General features: G+C 41.8%; 1 protein-coding gene across 1 annotated transcript in view; it reads left to right on the forward strand.

The window, feature by feature from the left end:
- The first annotated feature begins 1,335 nt into the window (after positions 1-1,335).
- Positions 1,336-16,567, forward strand: part of LOC133424414 (adenylate cyclase type 3-like) — a 59,903-nt gene continuing 44,671 nt past the window's right edge. The window contains exons 1-4 of the mRNA XM_061715008.1: positions 1,336-1,520; positions 4,035-5,048; positions 12,784-12,933; positions 15,578-15,708. Of these exons, the coding sequence (XP_061570992.1) occupies positions 4,374-5,048; positions 12,784-12,933; positions 15,578-15,708 (956 nt within the window). The 5' untranslated portion in view covers positions 1,336-1,520; positions 4,035-4,373. The remainder of the gene's footprint in view (positions 1,521-4,034; positions 5,049-12,783; positions 12,934-15,577; positions 15,709-16,567) is intronic.

Raw genomic sequence — 16,567 nt, forward strand, 5'->3', positions numbered from 1 at the left:
AACCAGTGTCCACTTGCTCAAACAATATCTATTTTCAGGTTTTATTTTCCTTTTTAAGACCTTTTCAAGGTATATAACTATTCCCGATTACTTCTGGTCTTCTTAATGTACGCACTTCACGAAAAGTACATATTCACTTGAAAATCGTTTTATACTGTATTTGACCCAGTCTTTGTACGTTTTGACCGTATAGAAACGTAATTCTCCTCAGTTGTGTGAAATAAGACCTGGAAACAGGCATTGTGGCGTACAATTGTCAATTTGGTTTAATTCACTGTACGAATTGTTACAGGTTACTTTTGTAATACTGTATTTGACCCGGTCTTTGTACGTTTTGACCGTATAGAAACTTAATTCTTTCCATTGTAAGAATGAGATGTACCTGCTGGATCTACTGCCCTTACTTTTTAACAACTTGTGCTTTTTATTATTTTACCTCTTTTCTTATAATTTTATTTGTTATTTACTGTTAAACTGTGTCTTGCCGCTTTTAATGTTGATATAAAGCACTTTGAATTACCTTGTGTTGAATTGTGCTATACAAATAAATTTGCCTTGCCTTTCAGATTTTACTTTCTTTTTTAAGACCTTTTCAAGTCATTAAACTATTCCCGATTTCTTCTGTTCTTCTTAATGTACACACTTCACAAAAACTATATATTCACTTGAAAATCTCTTTTATTTTTCGACCTTATTTTGTCCACGGGACTACTACTACGGAAGAGTATTAGGACCAGGCAGGAGAAAAATTAAAATAATATTTTAGAGGAGGAAGATTTTCTTTTCATTATGCACTTCGAGAAAAAAGTCGAAATCTCGAGAAAAAAGTCGAAATGTCGCGATAAATGTTGAAGTACAATTTTGAGAAAAAGCTTGAAATGTCGAGAAAAAAGTCGAAATGTATTTCAACTTTATTCTCGAAATTTCAACTTTATTCACAAAATTTCGACTTTATTCTTGAAATTGTATTTGAACATTAATCTCAACATTTCGACTGTTTTCTCAAAGTGCATAATGAAAAGAAATCTTCACCTCTCAAATAGTTTTTCTCCTCAATGGCCATGATACTCTTCCGTACAGAGGCACATGAGCTTTTATTTAGAAGATGTACCTTATTTTGTCCACTACAGAGGCACGGGAGCTTTTATTTTGAAGGCGTACCTTATTTTATCCACTACAGAGGCACGGGAGCTTTTATTTTGAAGGCGTACCTTATTTTGTCCACTACAGAGGCACATGAGCTTTTATTTTGAAGGCGCACCGTATTTCGTCCACTACAGAGGCACAGGAGCTTTTATCTTGAAGGCGTACCGGAAGTGGTGCTGTGTGTGAGTCTGTTGATGGTGAAGATGTTCCGTGTGTCCTGCGGAAAACACCCAGGAACAAACAGCTCAGACCCGCCGCCGTGGACCATCTCCCTCTTTTTTTCTTTTCTTTTCTTTTCCTTTCCTTTTTTACGTCCGTATTTGTCGGTGTCGGAGCGATGTCAGCCCTCGGAGGAGGCGGCTTTAGCACCGACGGTAAGAGATGCTTCTTCACCACAAATGATGCTCATGATTCCGGCAGCAGCATCTGGGGGGAGAAATCACGGATAAAACACTGCTAAAAACAGGGGATAAGGGAGGGATGTGCGTCTCCAGCCTCAATGGTGGAACCATCCAGAGCTTAGGGGGCAGTTAAAAGGAGGATAGTTTGTGTTGAGGTGCTAAAATGCGTGGACGGTGGGGGAGAGTGCAGCTGCGTTCCCTCCACACACCTGTGAAGCATGATTTATGGTTCTGCGTTAAATCGACGCAGAGCCTACGGCGTAGTTAAGCGGCGACGCGTACCTTACGCCGTGGGGCTCTGCGTTGGTGTAACGCGGAACCATAAATGAGCCTTGACTCCTGGTCGTCTGTAGATGTGGACACGGCTGGTGTTTGTGGCAGCAGGCCCTGGAAACACCAATCTATCTCCACCTTTAAATGGCTCAGTTAAGGTGGCAGCTCTTACCTGCGCGCCTGGAAACGCTGCCAGCTGTTGAGTCCATCCCTCTGTACTTGTAAATGTACTTTATTTATAGAGAACCTTACATCAACCCTACAGGCGAACCAAAGTGCTTTACAGAATAAACATAATCAAGACAAAAAGTGCTTGCAGAATAAAACAGGAATAAAACATATGAACATATAAAACATCAAGACCAAAGTATAAAAAAAGTGTCGCCACACTACTGGGTATTAAAAGCCACCCTGAAAAAATAAGTTTTCAGTTTAGATTTAAAAAGTCCCAGGTCAGAGATCACATATAACCAGTACTGGAGTTGAGGGGGAATGGCATCCCCCCTGAAATAAAAACGGTCCAAATCATCCCCCCTCCCCCTTTCCATCCCGTATGTCATTTCATCAATGAATGTGGTTTTACTGCTATTTCAACATTTAGAGTCATCACCAGAAAAATAACTTATTTGACAATTTTCACCTTTTCAAGTAAATTTTCACTTGAAATAAGTAGGAAAATCTGCCAGTGGAACAAGATTTATTTTCTTATTACAAGCAAAAAAATCTTGTTCCACTGGCAGATTTTTCTACTTATTTTAAGTGAAAATCTACTTGAAACAGGTGAAAATTGTTGTTTTTTTCCAGTGATGAGTCTTGTTTTAAGTGTAATGAGATCGTTTTACTAAAATGAGACATTTTAACTAGAAATAAGACAAATATTCTTGTTAAGATTTTGAGTTTTTGCAGTGATCAATTTTACTTATCCTGTGAAGGACAAAGTCATATTGATAAGTTCAGAAAAGTGTTTTTTATTGTTGTGTTTTGATGTATTTGATGTAAGCCCAGTGGATATTTAAAGCTTACAGAAGGCTGCATTTAACTGCTGCTATGTCATTCCTGCAGTATTTCTGCAGCTGTTTTGGTCACTGCTATTATTTGTAATATATTATTTGTAATCAGCACAAATGATCTTTCCCCATATATTTTTTTTACAACCCGAGTACTGTATACAACCTTACATCAACCTACAGGTGAACCAAAGTGCTTTACAGAATAAACATATAATCAAGACAAAAAGTGCTTGCAGATTAAAACAAGAATAAATAGAGGTGGGTAGAGTAGCCAAAAATTGTACTCAAGTAAAAGTACTGTTACTTCAGAATAACACACACACCCCTCTAACACCAGCCAGAGCCAGGGAGCTGGTAAACTTCTCTCCTGGGGGGGCTCTCATTAGGAAGTATGTAGCCTACACCGTTTTACTGAAAAAGTTAAATTCAATTCAATTTTCAATTCAATTTTATATCTATAGCGTCTATTAGGCAAGGCAAGTTTATTTGTGCAACACAATTCCACATAAGGTAATTCAAAGTGCTTTACATCACGTTAAAAGCAGCAAGACACAATTAAAACATAAATAACAAATAAAATGAAATAAAATGATAAGAAAAGAGGTAAAATAATAAAAAGCACAAGTTGTTAAAAAGTAAGGGCAGTAGATCCAGCAGGTACATCTCATTCTTACAATGGAAAGAATTACGTTTTCTATACGGTCAAAATGTACAAAGACCGGGTCAAATACAGTATTACAAAAGTAATCTGTAACAATTTGTAAAGTGAATTAAACCAATTTGACAATTCTATGCCACAATGCCTGTTTCACAACTGAAGAGAATTACGTTTCTATACGGTCAAAACCTACAAAGACCGGGTCAAATACAGTATTACAACAGAAGTTGTGTCTAGGATCTTTCCAGAGACCCAGAACATAAACCCCCGAGCAATTATTACATAAACAATGGCAGGTAAAAACTCCCTTAGTGGGAGAAAAACCTTAACTCAAACAGTGGCAAGAAAAACTTCCCCTTTAGGAGGGAAGAAACCTGGACCAGGACCTGGATCATAAGGGGGTAGAAACCTGGACCAGGACCTGGATCATAAGGGGGTAGAAACCTGGACCAGGACCTGGATCAGTTTTGTGTGTTATGTTTGTATGGTTTGTAAAGCAGTTTTCCATGGGTGGGCCATTAACTTGTTTGTTTCTTTGGGTTTCAGGCTGCTCCACATGTCCCACCCAGAAAGATGGAGACTGAAGAAGCCCTGGCCGAACCACAGGTGATCCGGGGTTTGTGAGAAACGGACTCCGAGGCTGCCGGGAAAGCTGAACGGGGGCACGTGCACCATGTTGGGACCACATTGATTTGGAGGCGTTGCTACATCAGTGTAGTCACCGTGATGAGGAGAGGTCCTGGCAGTCCACGCGCTGCTGTGGTCCAGCTCACACATGAGAAGCTGCTAGCTCAGACGAGAAGCAGTGACGAATGATGCCCACCTGGGGGATTTAACGGCCAACACGCTGACAGAGCACCTCCACTTCCAGCAAACGGCAGCAGCATGCCCCGGAACCGAGCCTTTTCCGAGCCGGAGTACTCGGCGGAGTACTCGGCCGACTGCTCCGTGACGCTGCCGTCCGACCCGGGGCAGGCGGTGGGGAGGACTCACGAGGTGACGGTGCGGAGCTCCGGCTGCTGCCTCTGCCTGCCGCGCTTCATGCGTCTGATGTTTGCGCCCGAGTCTCTGGAAAACCTGTACCAGACCTACTTCAGGCGACAGAGACACGAGACGCTGCTGGTCCTGGTCGTGTTCGCCGCCCTCTTCGACACCTACGTCATCATCATGTGTGCCGTGGTCTACACCGCCGACAAGCTGGCGTCGGTCGTGGTGGCATCGGTGGGACTGGCGGGAGACGTGTTCCTCTACCTGCTGTGCCGTTTTGGGCTTCTTCCGGACCGGATCTCCCGGAGGGTGGTGCCCTACGCCCTCTGGGTGCTTATAGCGGCTCAGATTTTCTGCTACCTCGGTCTGAACTACGCCCGCTTTCATCAGGCCAGCGACACGGTGGGCTGGCAGGCCTTCTTCAGCTTCTCCGTCTTCCTGACTCTGCCCCTGAGGCTCACGCCCATCGTTCTCATCACCGCCGTGTCCTGTGGGGTCCACACCCTGGTGCTGGGGGTCACCATCGCCCAGCAGCAGCAGGACAACCTCCAGGGGGCAGCACTGGGAAGACAGGTGAGTTGGACGGGTGGCCGGTTGATGTGGTGTGAGAGGAGAGGTAAACGGTTGATGTGCCCTGGGGGGAACACAGATGTTCACCTGTCTACCTGTAATTAACAACTCCTTATGGGATTTGCTCAATCAGTAATTGTCTACTGCCTATGTGCCAGAGTTTTAAGGTTGCTGTTATTAAACCTTTAATTAAAAAAAACCTACTCTTGATCTAGCACTCTTTGATACTTTTAGACCTATACCTAATCTCTCTTTTACATCTGATGGTGGAGGTGTATCTGTCCTGGTCCTGGTGGATCTCAGTCTTGTATTTGATCCCAACATTTTACTACACGTGAACATGTTATTGGGATTAAAGGAACTGGATTAAACTGGTTACAATTGTATTTACCTGATAGATTCCAGTTTAATGTAAATGAAGAGTTGTCCTCACCTACCAGACTTAATGGAGTTCTGCAGGGTTCAGTTTTTGGACCAGTTCTTTTCTCCTTATATTTGCATCTATTAGCTAATATTAAAGACGGCATTTCATTAATGTGTATTTCTATGCTGATGATACTCAGCTATACCTGTCCATGAAACTAGGGGACACCAACCAGTTGGACAGACTACAAGCTTGTCTTCAAGACATGAAGACCTGGATGACTCATATTGTCCGGTAATGTAGTTACTCTAGATCGGGGGTCGGCAACCCTCTTTAGCGCCGCCCTAGTGGCTCCTGGAGCTTTTTCAAAAATGTCTGAAAATGGAAATAGATGGGGGAGGGAAATATATTTTTTGTTTTAATATGGTTTCTGTAGGAGGACAAACATGACACAAACATTCTGAACGTTTTCCAATGCTGTAAAAATGTGTAGAATAAATATGGAAAAGTGGATAAAAGTGGCTTAAATTTGAATAATTCACGTATTAACAAATTGAAAACTACAATTAAAAAAATAAATTAAAACATTTTAAAAAAACAAATTCTTAAAATATATACAAACTAAACAGTATGAAGGTTTAATTACTTTAAATCTGGATTAAATGCTTTTTTTTAAAATATTTTTGCTGGTGTTTCTATGTAATTTATGCTTAGTCATGGTAGTTAACCTAAATATGTCATTTAAATTGTGCGTTTCTACCAGGCAGGGGGCTGTTGTAAACAAACCGGCCAAAGGGATTGTTTCCAAAGGGAAAAAGAGAAAAATAACTGAGGAGAAAAGAGGATTCAACGTTTCTTGGACAGAATCATTTGCATTCATTGCCTGAATGTTTGCTCTGTAGCGAGAAGTTGTCCAATAACAAAAAGAGTCATGTGGAAAGACATTAGCATGCTACATTTGCTGTCTAGGACCCAGTTATAACTAATATAGAAACATGCAGCATGTGCTGCCTTCATTCTAAGTCTTATACAAGACTTAGAATTGGTTGCGGCTCCAGACATATTTGTTTTTTGTGTTTTTGGTCCAATATGGCTCTTTCAACATTTTGGGTTGCCGATCCCTGCTCTAGATGGTACTACCTTGGTACTAGTACTACAGTCAGGAACCTGGGAGCTGATTTTGACCAGAATCTGTCCTCTGATCCACATATCAACCCGTTTCTAGAACGGCCTTCTTAAACCTTGGTAATATTGTTAAAATCAGGAACATCCTGTCTCCGACAGAAAACATGATCCATGTATTTGTTACTTCAGGATTTGACTTTTGTAATTCTTTATTATGGGTTGTCCTAAAAACTGTTAAAAAAAAAAAAAAAAAACTTCCATTTCATCCAAAATGCTGCAGCCAGGGTTCTGAGTAGAACCAGCAGGAGAGATCATAGTTCTCCAGTCTTATCTTCTCTTTGTCGTCTACGTATAAAATCCAGAATAGAAGTTAAACTTCTTTTCCTCACATACAGGGTCGGCGCCAGAGCAAATATTCAGAGGGGGCACGAGGCTTATTAGGGCGGGCACAAAATCAGTTGTGTAGGACAGCATTTTAAGGAAAAAAGTGCATTCTCACTGCTTTCCTATTAATAATCTGTCTAAAACAGCCTTTCTCAACCTTTTTTCAGTCATGACACCTTTCAAAAGTGAATAAAATCTCACGACACCCCAGAGTAAAATATAATTAAAAACCGCACTGCATCGCTCTGACTGTAAATGCATGAGTCCCGTTTATTTTGTATCAATAACTTGAACACGATAACTGCACCAGAGTAGAAGTCATCGTTCACTGCTGTGCTTGGTTGCCACGCTGATGGACAGAAACTATGGTGATTTTTAAAAGAAAGACTGCCTAAAGAGACTTTTCCAGCCGGCTTCACGCCGGTCGTTCAAAGTGAAGCATGATTTATGGTTCTGCGTTAAATCGACGCAGAGCCTACGGTGTAACGTACGTGGCGAAGCTCACCGTACGTACGAGGAAATTCGGACTGGCACAGCTGATTTAGCGGAGCTCTTTAATGCAGAAACAGAGGATGAGACTTCGATGGGTTTGATTAATGTAAAAATTGAAATAAAGTACAATCAAACAAAGTTTTGCTCCCGCTCTATTTTTAAATACGCACACTTGTGTGCTTGTGTGTGTGTTCTGCGGCACGCGCATGTGTGTGTGTGTGTCCGGACCAATGAGCATACATCCCCACATGTGACGCAAATATAACTAAAAAAATTGTTTTTTTTTGTAAATGTGTTTTTTAAATGTAATTTACGAAGGATGATTTCACGTTCAATAAGATAAGTAATCAATAAAATACAAAGTTTGGCACAAAGGCTTGGCCTGCTTGTGGGCGAGTGGAGGGGGGCACAATTACTAATTTGGGGGGGGCATGGATGACCCCCCATGACGCCGACCCTGCTCACATATGAAGCTCTTAATGACCAACCTCCATCATATCTGAAAGAGCTCATAGTTCCAGGTTCTCCAAGCAGAGCTCTTGTCTCTCAGACAGCAGGTTCACTTGTGGTTCCTGGAGGTTCTAACAGTAGAATGGGAGGTAGAACCTTCAGGTACCAGGATCCTCTCCTCTGGAACCAGTTTATGTTCAGGAAGCAGACACCCTGGTAAGGGAAAAATTACTTTATTCGTTATTAATATTTAGAAGAAATTTATCCATATCCAAAACCCCGCAAGTTCTATACAAAAAAACTATGTTACAGTTCAGAAAATCACAGCTATAGCACGAGACGCGGCCAGAGGTCATTTTTCACTGCCAAAATCAAAGACAATCCACAGTAAGAGAACGGTGATGTACAGAGTTATGTATGAATGGAACACTTTGAGCAAAATACTAGCATAAAATAATTCAAATTATAAGTAAAGAAACATCTCTTAAATAAATTCATATAAAACTTATTTAATTATTATTAAATGGCTATTGGTTTACTAAAAATGGTCATTGGTTCAAGTTACGATCAGTGATCATAACTTAAACGCATTGTCGATGACTATACATTGTTTGAATTGGGTGATGCTACTTAAAGAATGTATGATTTTGTATTGTAATGCATTATATCAAAATTTTTAACGGAATGACTGTAACCTAAAGGAGCTTGAGGCAGGATTTATGAAAAAAATTCGTATACGTTTTAAGTTTTCTAGTAATAATGTCGGATGAAGCGTTCCAAACCAAAAAGAATGAGCCCTCTAGTGTATGTCTCCGTTGCCTTGAACAGGCTGTGTGCTGCAAAATGTGCTGCAATTGTGGGGCCGAATTTCCCGCGCTGTCCTGCGGATGTGACGTCACATGACGCTGCATGCACGTTCTCCCCGTTTTCCCGTGCCGGCTTCGCTGTTGGCTGCAGTACCCCCGACGGCCATCGTGGTGAAGGGTGGCGCTATAGAGTCTTGTTTCTTAAAAGGAGCCTCAAGCTCCTTTTAATGTGAGTGTCAAAAGGATCACTGGTCTTATTGGACAGAAATCTAAAGTATATTTTGTAGTAGAATTTCTTTTTTTTTTTACTTTTTTTTTGTTCTATTTTTCTTTTCTTTTTCTTTACTACCTCTTTAGGTTTGCTTTTAATTTTTTGTCATGTACTGTATATTATGTGTCGGGCCCCAGGAAGAATAGCTGCAGTTTTGCTGCAGCTAATGGGATCCAAATAAAACTATAAAACTATAAACCCTCCTCACCTTTAAGATAAAGGCAAGGCAAGTTTATTTATATAGCACAATTCAACACAAGGTAATTCAAAGTGCTTTACATTGACATTAAAAGCGGCAAGACATAATTAGACAGTAAATAACAAATAAGATTGAATAAAATTATGAATAAGATGATAAGAAAAGAAGTAAAATAATAAAAAGCACAAGCTGTTAAAAATAAGGGCAGTAGAGTACAGCAGGTAAGTATTTAATTTAAGAATACGCTTCAGTAAACAGTAATAGTAAAGCTTCAAACCTTCCTGTTTGATAAAGATTATGGTTAGGGATGGATCAGGTGACCTGAAATGCCCCTTGGTGATCCTGCTAGAGGCCTAGACTGCAGCACCAACCATGTCATGTCTTGGCTGAGTCTTATCTCCATTAACCTCCAGGTTAAAATGTCCAACTTTAGATCAGAAATAAACATATAAAGCCTGGTCCAAAAAAATGTTCTGATCTCAGTCATTTGATTTCACATCCATGACAAATCTGATAGGGGGGGTCAATGTTTTTGTACGCGCCTGGAGAGTTTATAAAAAGCATTACATTTATTTCAAACATGATTGATTGACAGTCGGCTCAGCCAGTGGCCAACTGTTATCACTTCCTCATCCATAATCGTCATGCTACCGCGCTTAGCAAAGCAACCAGTCGCTTGTACTAGTCTAGCGTTGGCTAAACGAGACAGTCATTTTTGATTTTGCCATGGAGTCAGTCAACATGTTAAACAGTATATTTGGCTATAAACGTGGAGACATGTCGCTGGGGATCCGTTGAAGGAGCTAGTAGCCAAAACTAATCTGGATTGACATATGGTTGGGGTTTTCCTGTTGACTTCCCGAGCAATACAGCTGTGCCCTAAATGAAAAAAATGAAGCTTCAAAACCGCTCTTCAGAAACAGCGGGTCATGTGACAATGCTTTGTCCATGGGTTTAACAGTCTATGGATGGGGGATGTGTCCTACTTCCTCTGAGCCACGTCTTCACAAATGTCAGCTAGGTTTCATGCTTGCAGACCACAACACTGAAGTTCAGTTCAAGCATTTTTGTTGGCCAAATAGTAGAACCATGTCCAAGTCAAAAGAGGATTCCCATGAAGACGGCATCACTGGTCACCGTTTGGGTCTAAAAGCTCTGTAATAAGTCTGTAAATGAACCGGGAAAATACAGCTCTGTTTGTGAACGCTCTGATAAACTCTTCTCAGGTGAACACAGAACAGTCTTTGGTCTGACCAGTGTAAACAAGGATTGAGGTGGAAGACAATGGGCTTATGTAATGTACCAGCATTGGCCTTTCTGCTGAGGGCCATGCATTCATTTGACATTGAGTTTTTCAGGTCGTTTACGACCTCGTACTGTTGGTTGTCAATACATGTCTATCTCATCAAAGCACACATTTCAGCTCTGAGAGGCTCTTCAGCTGAAGTTCACATGGGGTTTTTCTTTTTAACAATCTGAATTATATCAGCGGACAACTTCCTCCTACATTTTCCATTATGTTTTAAACCTACTTATAGAATATTCTGAACCCATCCTAGTATATTCCAAACCTATTCCAGTATAGTCCACACCAGGGGTGTCCAAAGTGAGTCCTCGAGGGCCGGTGTCCTGCAGGTTTTAGATGTTTCCCTGCTTCAGTACACCGTGATAAAAGTAGCTGTGTCACCAACAGAGTTGTCCAGACCTTGATGACAAGCTAGTGACGACCGTTAATTTGAATCAGGTGTGTTGAAGCAAGGAGACATCTAAAACATGCAGGACACCGGCCCTCGAGGACCGACTTTGGACACCCCTGGTCTACACCCATCTAAACGTGTCCCAGTATTTCAATATTTGTAAATCAGCTGAGAGTCATAATCCATCCAATGTGTCATGGGTCTGCAACTGAGCAATCCACCTGCTTGGACCTTCTAGAAATGTCTAGAAACATCCTAATCACATGAACCACCTCAGCCATCTCCTCCGGATTGGGAGGTGAATCTACCATCAACCCTCCAGAGGAAATTAATTTAATTCGGTTGTATCCTTAAATCTGAATTATGGTTCTGCACTGCAAAAACTCAAAATCTTACCAGGAATATTTGTCTTATTTCTAGTTAAAATGTCTCATTTTTAGTCAAAAAATCTCATTACAATTAAAACAAGAGTCCTTAACGGAAAAATAACTTGTTATTTGACAATTTTCACCTGTTTCAAGTAAATTTTCACTTGAAATAAGTAGGAAAATCTGCCAGTGGGACAAGATTTATCTTCTTATTACAAGCAAAATAATCTTGTTCCACTGGCAGATTTTTCTAATTTTTTTAAGTGAAAATCTACTTGAAACAGGTGAAAATTGTTGTTTTTTCCAGTGATGAGTCTTGTTTTAAGTGTAATGAGAGTAAAATATTTTAGAGGAGTAAAAATGAGACATTTTAACTAGAAATAAAACAAATATTCTTGTTAAGATTTTGAGCTTTTGCAGTGTGCGTTAAACCAACGCAGAGCCTACGCCGTAGCCGTGACGCCGTCGTGAATCCTTCAGACTTCTCCGTCACTCCGCGGTGCAATACCCCCCCAGAGCGCTAGTTGATACTTTGTTTAGCTTCCAGCTTTTCCGGTCACAGTGAATCAAAGACATAAGGAATATTGTGCAAAAAAAACAAAACAACCCCCCCAAAAAAATCACACACATGAAGAAAAGAGCGCTGAAAGTTCACTACTGCTTCACGAACCGAAACCGGAAATGCGTTGCTAGTTTGCTACCAAGCAAACCAATCACAGCCCTCTCGGTCTGCGTTGGGTCGTAGTTCCATTTTTTGGGAGGTGCAGGTCAGGCTACGGCGTAGGCTACGGAGAGACTCCCGCGTACCCTACGGTGTAGGTTTAACGCAGAACCATAATTCAGCCTTATGTCTGGTTCTTGCGCAACTATTCACAGTTGACCATAGGTCTGGGAACATGTCCGACCGCTGCAGACTCCGCACTGATCCACCTGTCAGTTTCCTGCTCCATTCGCTCATGAACAAGAGCCCAAGATACTTAGTCCTCAAATTGAGTGTGAATCTCCTCCCAAACCTGAAGAGAGCCATGGTCTCAGATTTGGAACTACTGATTGTCACTGCCTCCAATCTGTTCTCCCCGTGTTCCCTTGGGTAGCTTTTGTGAGCTACTCTCACAAAAACATGCAACAGTCCTGGGGTCTACTGCCCCCTCTGGCCAACCGGGGAACAGATGGGGTGGGGAGGATCTGGCCGGAATAACGTGATCCTTCCACGCGCTACGTTCGGCCGGAGAAACCTCACCCTGTCTGGTGAAAAGAAGCTGCTCACTCCTCAGGTTAAGGAGGACACCTGAGCTCAGTGCAGGAACTCCCGGGGTTGGTAGAGGATGGCAATGCCCAGGACTGTCTAGGTAGGAGCACTGGGTGATAAAATGGGGGAAAAAACGGGGATAAAAACAATAATAGATCTCGTTCGTCTGTTATTTCCTTGACACCCCTGAGCAAATGCCATACTGGTGCAAAGGTGTGGGTATAGAAGGCTTTCCTGTCTCATATGTTTTTTCCCATCCTTTGTTTTGGCATGCTTTATTATGACATCCTTTGCTGCAGACTCCTGATGGTTTCATCGTTTTCTGTTTTCCAGCTTCTGGCAAACATCATGATCTATGTGTGCACCATCACCGTGGGGGTCATGTCCTACTACATGGCTGACAGGAAGCATCGGAAGGCTTTTCTGGAGGCGAGGCAGTCGCTGGAGGTGAAGCTGAACCTGGAGGAACAGAGCCAGCAGCAGGTCAGAGCAGCTCTACACAGATGAACAGTGTTTAATCCTACCAACTATGAATCCTCTATTATCCACCCATGTTTCATGCTCTTGGAAAAAAGGGGAAAGAATTACTTTTCCAGATAATAATTCAGTCTTAAAAAACATAGATTGGGTTCAGAGGGCTGTGCTCTGATGCATGTTTCATACGCCTTTTTGTAAGTTAACTAGTTTAAAAACCCAAACCAAGAAGAAGTGATAGGGATGAAACTAGTCCCAGTAAGAGATAATGGGGAGGACCCAGTCCTTTTGTCCTATCAGGACACCTTAAGTGGTTATTTTGCTCTTCTTCTGTTCCTAATATATCAGAATGGTGCCACTCTAGTGGCAGCCTGTTGCTTTGCTAAGGCCCTTACACACTGCACCATTTCTGGCCATCTCAGATAGGTGTTGCTTCAAATAAATATGAGTAAGTTTAATTTTTGGTATATTTATTTAACAACCGCCATGGTCAGGTACACCACGACAACTGCTTCGACCTCAACCCCCACCGACACTGAAAAGAGCAGCAGTGCCCCCTACTGTTGAGACCTAAATGGTAAACATTAACAGCAAAGACTTTGAGGACATCTCACCAAAGTGTTTAATGATACATGTACTAATACAGATGGTGGAAACATGACAGTTTTACTGGATCTCAGTGCTGCATTTGATACAGTTGACCACAATATTTTACTCAAACCACTGGAGAACTGGGTGGGTATTTCTGGAACTGAACTAAACTGGTTCAAAACATACTAAAGAACAGGAAGTACTTTGTGTCAATAGGTAACTTTACATCTGAGCTGACAAGAATCACTTGTGGAGTTCCCCAAGGTTCCATCCTGGGACCTCTTCTATTTAATATCTACATGCTCCCACTGGCACAGATTATAAAAAAACAACAAAATAAACTACCATATGCAGATGACACCTAGATATATATATTACAATGTCACCAGGAGACCGAGGCCTGTCCAGGCTCTTGGTAAATGCATTGAGGAGACTAATGACTGGATGTGCCATAACTTTCTCCAACTAAGCTAAAACAAAACTGAGGTAATTGTCTTTGGAGCCAAACAGAAACGATTACAGGTCAGCACAGAGCTTCAATATATACACCTAAAAACCACCAACAAGGGCAGAAATCTGGGTGTAGTGATGGACTCAGACCTAAATTTGGAAAAACACATTAAGGCAATAACAAAGTCAACCTAATATCAACTTAAGAATACATCAAGGTTCCCGCGTCTTTCTTCTCCTACTGCTTTCTGAGAACGTGGACCCTACTCCTGTCAATATGAAGATCCACATCCCTGCCGTGAGGTTCGTGCTCGTCTGGACTGTCCTGTCCATCATACTTAATCCATCTTCCCCCTTACTCCAATACACGGCTGCTGAGCTCCTCCAGCTTCGGCTCCACCGATGCAATCCTCCACTGCTTCAGCATCTCTGCCCTGACATTGCTCGGCCACCTCCTCGGAAATAATAATAACGATGATAATTAAAGCTGAAAGCAGCGATGAACGGGCCCTCGCACCCTTGTGCACGTTCAGGCTGCAGTGGAAGCTTGAATGACTTGCATGTAGATTCTTCAGACCTGGACATTCAGCGGATGAAACCACCCACAACTCTCTTTATCAAACATTCAAAAGTTATGGCAGAAAATCGGAACTATCACATATCGACCAACCAGAAGAAGGGGCGGGGCTAATTTGCACCAATTAAGGTGAAAGAGTCAAAACCGAGTCTGATGACATCACCCACGACTCTCTTTATCAAACCATTCAAAAGTTATGCCAGAAAATAGGGACTATCAAATATTGACCAATCAGAAGAAGGACCGGGCTAATTCAGGCCAATGAAGGTCAAATACTCAATACCGAGTCCAATGACACCACCCACATGTCTTTATCACAACCCGTTCAAAAGTTATGGCAGAAAGTAGGAACTATCAGATATCGACCAATCAGATGAACGGGCGGGGCTAATTTGCACCAATTATGTTCAATTCAAAACAGAGTCAGATGGCACCACCCACGACTCTAAAAAAAAAAAAAAAAAAAAAAGGGGCCCTCCTTTCGTTGGAAAAATAAGGAAAAAAAAGGAAAATTCCTACAGATACAATAGGGCCTTTGCACTGTAAGTGCTCGGGCCCTAATAATAATCAATAATAATAATCACTTTATTCGTCAGTATACATGGAAACACTGTAATTTGCCCTCTGCTTTTTAACCCTTTCACTAGTTAGACTAGTAGCCGTGGCCTGCCTTCATTCTGGCGCCCGGGGAGCAATTAGGGTTAAGGGCCTTGCTCAGGGGCCCAAAATGGTATGCTTTTGGTTGCCATCTCTGGGGCTTGTAACACCTACAGTATTCTCAAGAAACTTGTTTCTGATCCCAACAACTTCAATCAGCTTTGTCCGATTTCTACCCTAAATTTTCTTTTGAAACTCCTGGAAAAAGTAGTGGCTTCATGCTCAGCTCCACAACAATAACCTTTTATAAACAGTTCCGGTCTGGTTTCCGCCCCAGTAACGCATTGCTATTCAACGCTGGTGTGATCACAGGAAAGACACGTGTGATCATGTAACCTGAGCATGTCTTGGCTCATCATGTTGGTCTGTCCTCTCCAGGAGCGTCTGCTGCTATCCATTCTTCCCAAGCACATTGCTGACGAGATGCTTCAGGACATGAAGAAGGAGCCGAGTCAGAAGGAGATGCAGCAGTTCAACACCATGTACATGTACCGGCATGAAAACGTCAGGTGAGTCCGGCCAGAAACTGATCATCAACCAACAAGTGAACACAAGGGGACTGGCTAACACCTTTGCTTGGAAAATGTAAACCGTCTACAACTGGTCTTCAGTGAGGATCAGCGTTCATTTTTGTGGCACGTTAATGTCTGTGATCCTATTAGGGATCATTAACGAGTCTCTGTGATCGTGTCAGTGATATTAACGAGTCTCTGTGATCGTGTCAGTGATATTAACGAGTCTCTGATCGTGTCAGTGATATTAACGAGTCTCTGATCGTGTCAGTGATATTAACGAGTCTCTGATCGTGTCAGTGATATTAACGAGTCTGTGATCGTGTCAGTGATATTAACGAGTCTGTGATCGTGTCAGTGATATTAACAAGTCTCTGATCGTGTCAGTAATGTTAACGAGTCTCTGATCGTGTCAGTGATATTAACAAGTCTGTGATCGTGTCAGTGATATTAACGAGTCTGTGATCGTGTCAGTGATATTAACGAGTCTGTGATCGTATCAGTGATATTAACGAGTCTCTGATCGTGTCAGTGATATTAACGAGTCTCTGTGATCGTGTCAGTGATATTAACGAGTCTCTGTGATCGTGTCAGTGATATTAACGAGTCTCTGTGATCGTGTCAGTGATATTAACGAGTCTCTGTGATCGTGTCAGTGATATTAACGAGTCTCTGTGATCGTGTCAGTGATATTAACGAGTCTCTGTGATCGTGTCAGTGATATTAACGAGTCTCTGTGATCGTGTCAGTGATATTAACGAGTCTGTGATCGTGTCAGTGATATTAACGAGTCTCTGTGATCGTGTCAGTGATATTAACGAGTCTCTGATCGTGTCAGTGATATTAACGAGTCTCT

This window comes from Cololabis saira, chromosome 3 (assembly GCF_033807715.1).
Source record: "Cololabis saira isolate AMF1-May2022 chromosome 3, fColSai1.1, whole genome shotgun sequence".
NCBI classification, from domain to species: Eukaryota; Metazoa; Chordata; class Actinopteri; order Beloniformes; family Belonidae; genus Cololabis; species Cololabis saira.